This window comes from Etheostoma spectabile, chromosome 22 (assembly GCF_008692095.1).
Source record: "Etheostoma spectabile isolate EspeVRDwgs_2016 chromosome 22, UIUC_Espe_1.0, whole genome shotgun sequence".
Lineage (NCBI taxonomy): Eukaryota > Metazoa > Chordata > Actinopteri > Perciformes > Percidae > Etheostoma > Etheostoma spectabile.
Window position 1 is genome coordinate 3,525,158 of NC_045754.1, and position 3,487 is coordinate 3,528,644.

The 3,487-nt window shown below is 40.5% G+C and overlaps 2 protein-coding genes across 2 annotated transcripts in view; one reads left to right on the forward strand and one right to left on the reverse strand.

The window, feature by feature from the left end:
- Positions 1-304, forward strand: part of lrrc34 (leucine rich repeat containing 34) — a 7,364-nt gene extending 7,060 nt beyond the window's left edge. The window contains exon 9 of the mRNA XM_032504367.1: positions 11-304. Coding sequence (XP_032360258.1) covers positions 11-28 — 18 coding nt within the window. The 3' untranslated portion in view covers positions 29-304. The remainder of the gene's footprint in view (positions 1-10) is intronic.
- Positions 305-2,270: 1,966 nt separating this feature from the next.
- Positions 2,271-3,487, reverse strand: part of lrrc31 (leucine rich repeat containing 31) — an 18,631-nt gene continuing 17,414 nt past the window's right edge. The window contains exon 9 of the mRNA XM_032504389.1: positions 2,271-3,038. Within this exon, the coding sequence (XP_032360280.1) occupies positions 2,602-3,038 (437 nt within the window). The 3' untranslated portion in view covers positions 2,271-2,601. The remainder of the gene's footprint in view (positions 3,039-3,487) is intronic.

Here is a 3,487-nt window from a genome sequence, read left to right on the forward strand (position 1 = left end):
CCTCAGTCAGGGCTTCAGGAGAGGCTGATCAGCCAGCTGGCCGCGCAGCTGCACGGCAAGAGCGAGAGGATGTTAGCGCGTTACGAGGTGGACGGGCAGGTGTGTTCTGGCCGAGCTCTTCCACGGTTTGAGGAGCACTAATACAGCCCAAACGGCTACGGTACCATACGCATCCGGCCCCCCCGGAAACGGTACAAGACGCAGCCTCCACTCCACATTCCCAGACAAACCGTGAGAGGCAGCCAGAGTGTTCCCCTGCCAGTCTCTGAGGGCTCCGTTAAACCTTAAACCCACAAAACAAACACCCACAGTATGGTTCCCCTGCAGGTACTGTTGGGCTCTCGTAAAATTAAACAGCACACACACACACTATTGTTCCGGCAGTTCATGCTAGGCTTCGGTAACCTTAACAAACAAACAAAACAAACAAACAAAAAACAAAAACAAAACACACACACCACACCACACACACACACACACACACACCCACACACCACACACACACCACACACACAACGAACACACACACACACACACACAGACCACACACACACACCAATAACACCCACACAACACACACACACACACCCACAACCCACACACACACCACACCACCCCCACACCCACACACACACCATCACAAGAACAAAATAAAACAATGCAAATTTGAAGAAAGAAGCCAATGCAAACCTCTACGATTGTGAAAAATACGCCTTCTGCAACAAAACCTACTGGCTGTGCGTTGTCTTTATTTAATTAGAGTTGGCATCCCAAGAATGTCATTCTACATCTTATCACATTCAAGTGTTAGTGCCCACTAGATTTACAGGGCGAAAGCAATATATATATATATATATATATATATATATAAAAAATCATATCTGTCGTTCTAATTAATGTTAAAGTAGATGAGTTCACAGACACTCAAGTTTCAACTGGTCATAAAAAAGAAAATTGTTCAACAGACACAGTTTTGTCCAATGAAATTGTGCGGACACAAACAGAGGAACACAGTTAATTTCATTGAACGCCGACTTTTTCTTACAATAGTTATCAATGTCCTACAAATTGCGACTGTTTGTCTTTTATCCCTTTTATGTTTTTGTTTTTAAATGGTGAAGGGGGGCCAGCCAGGTCTCTCTCCTGACATCGAAGATAGTCCAGTTAAAGGTGTATATTTGTTGTATTTTGTATGTAGGATAAAGATCAAAAAACCACACAAGCGTGCACATTTTAAAAATAAAAATAAAAATAAAAATAAAAATAAACACCCTTAACAAACGAAAAGACAAACCCAGCAAAACACAGCTGATGCAACTGGTGATTTCCTCCAAGTTGTCACAATGTGTCCCATATCCTACATATAGATATCAGAAATGTGAGGATTCAAGTTCATATTAAATGTATATTTAACAAGATAAGCTGGGCAACATCTGAATTAGACCATACTCAATCTACAGGTAACGATTCTTTTACAACAAAAGATATCACATCAAGTGTCATGATGATGGTATTATAACTCTGTGAAATGTAATAATGACTTTAATTAAGAAATAGACATGTTCACCCTTAATAAGCTACATTTAGTGTGCTGTGTCATTGTTTTACATGGAAAGTTTCTATAAAAATAAAAAAAAATATAAAGATATTTTTTCTAAAAGATTTTGCCTGATTTGAAAAGTTCTAGAAAATACCAGAAATATTTTTTCTGATTTTCCCAGCATTTCTAGAGAAAAGAATTTACAAAAATTAAAAATAACAACAACTTTTGATCACAATGTCAGACTACAGCAATCTTCACCGGAGAATGTGTACTGCTCATAAGAGACTGTTCCTCTAAAATATTATAAAAAACTACAGATTTTATTCTATTTGAGTGTAATCATAGTTTTTTTATCACGTGCTTTTATTTATGAGATTATCATTTTAAAGTCTTCTGTCGTCACGGATTTATTTACCGACTGGTGGATGTGTGAAACACAATTTTGTTTTTATGTGACAAATAAAGAAATCTCTTGAATCTTGACAACTATACTCTACTATACTCTACTATACTACTCTATGCTATACTACACTATGCTATACTATACTACACTATGCTATACTATTCTATGCTATGCTATACTATACTATTCTATGCTATACTATGCCATACTATACTACACTATGCTATACTACACTATACTATACTATACTATACTACACTACACTATGCTATACTATACTCTACTACTCTATGCTATACTATGCTATACTATGCCATACAATACTACACTATTCTATACTACACTATGCTATACTATACTACACTATGCTATACTATACTACACTACACTATGCTATACTATACTACACTATGCTATACTACACTACACTATGCTATACTATACTACACTATGCTATACTATACTACACTATGCTATACTATACTACTCTATACTACACTATGCTATACTATGCCATACTATACTACACTACACTCTACTCTACGGGTCTCTGTCTGAATCTCAGAGTGCAGGTGATGCTTTCTGATTCCTCCATTAGTGACGTGTGACATCAGATAAGCAGCTTTCTGTCGGGCACCTTCTGGGATTTTGACGCCTACTCCTCCAACCGACTCTCCTCCGGACTCTCCCGATTGGTCGCCTTGAACGATGACGCCGCCCCGTCTGCACTCGGCGGGTCCCACTCCAGCAGGACGCCCCTCTTCCTCAGGCAGTGGTCCAGCTGCTTCCGGTCCCGGGAGCCGGCGGTCCACCGCTGCAGCGCCAGGCGCGTCAGCGCCGGGAGTCGAGGCAGAGCGCCGAGCAGCGCCGGCAGCCAGGCCGAGCACGGGGCGCGGGACCAGGGTCGGAGGCTCAGGTCCAGGTCCTCCAGCGAGCCCAGCCCCCCCGCCGCCCACAGGGCGGTCCAGCCGTCGTCGCCGACCGAGCCGTTGTAGGACAGGTCCAACAGCCGCAGAGAGGACAGGAAACCCCGTCTGCACACGGCGGCTGCACCGGACAAGACAAGTATAAAGACTCTGCTTCTTATTAGGACTGGTAGTTTATGGTAAATGTCTTTTTACAGCCAAAGGTTTTTATTGTTATTATTAGAGGAAAAATACAGTATAGCGAGAAAATACAGGATAGAGAGAAAAATAGACGTAACCTACGAGAAGAAAAATACAATAGCCAAGGGAAAAACTACATATAGAGTAGCAAGAAAATACATTATATACGAAAAGATCAAGCATAAGAGAGAAAAATCGTCTCAGAGACGAACAAACTACAAGTACTAGAGAGAAGAATACCGTTGAAAAATAGTATAGAAGAACAATACAGGAATAGAGAAAAAAGTGAGAAAAATACAGTATAGAAGAGAAAAATACAGTGATAGAGAGACAATACAGTATAGAGAGAAAAACACCGTATAGCAGGAGAAAACTACAGTATAGAGAGAAAAATACAGTTGAAGTAACATAATAGCAGTGTAATTAAATAATAAT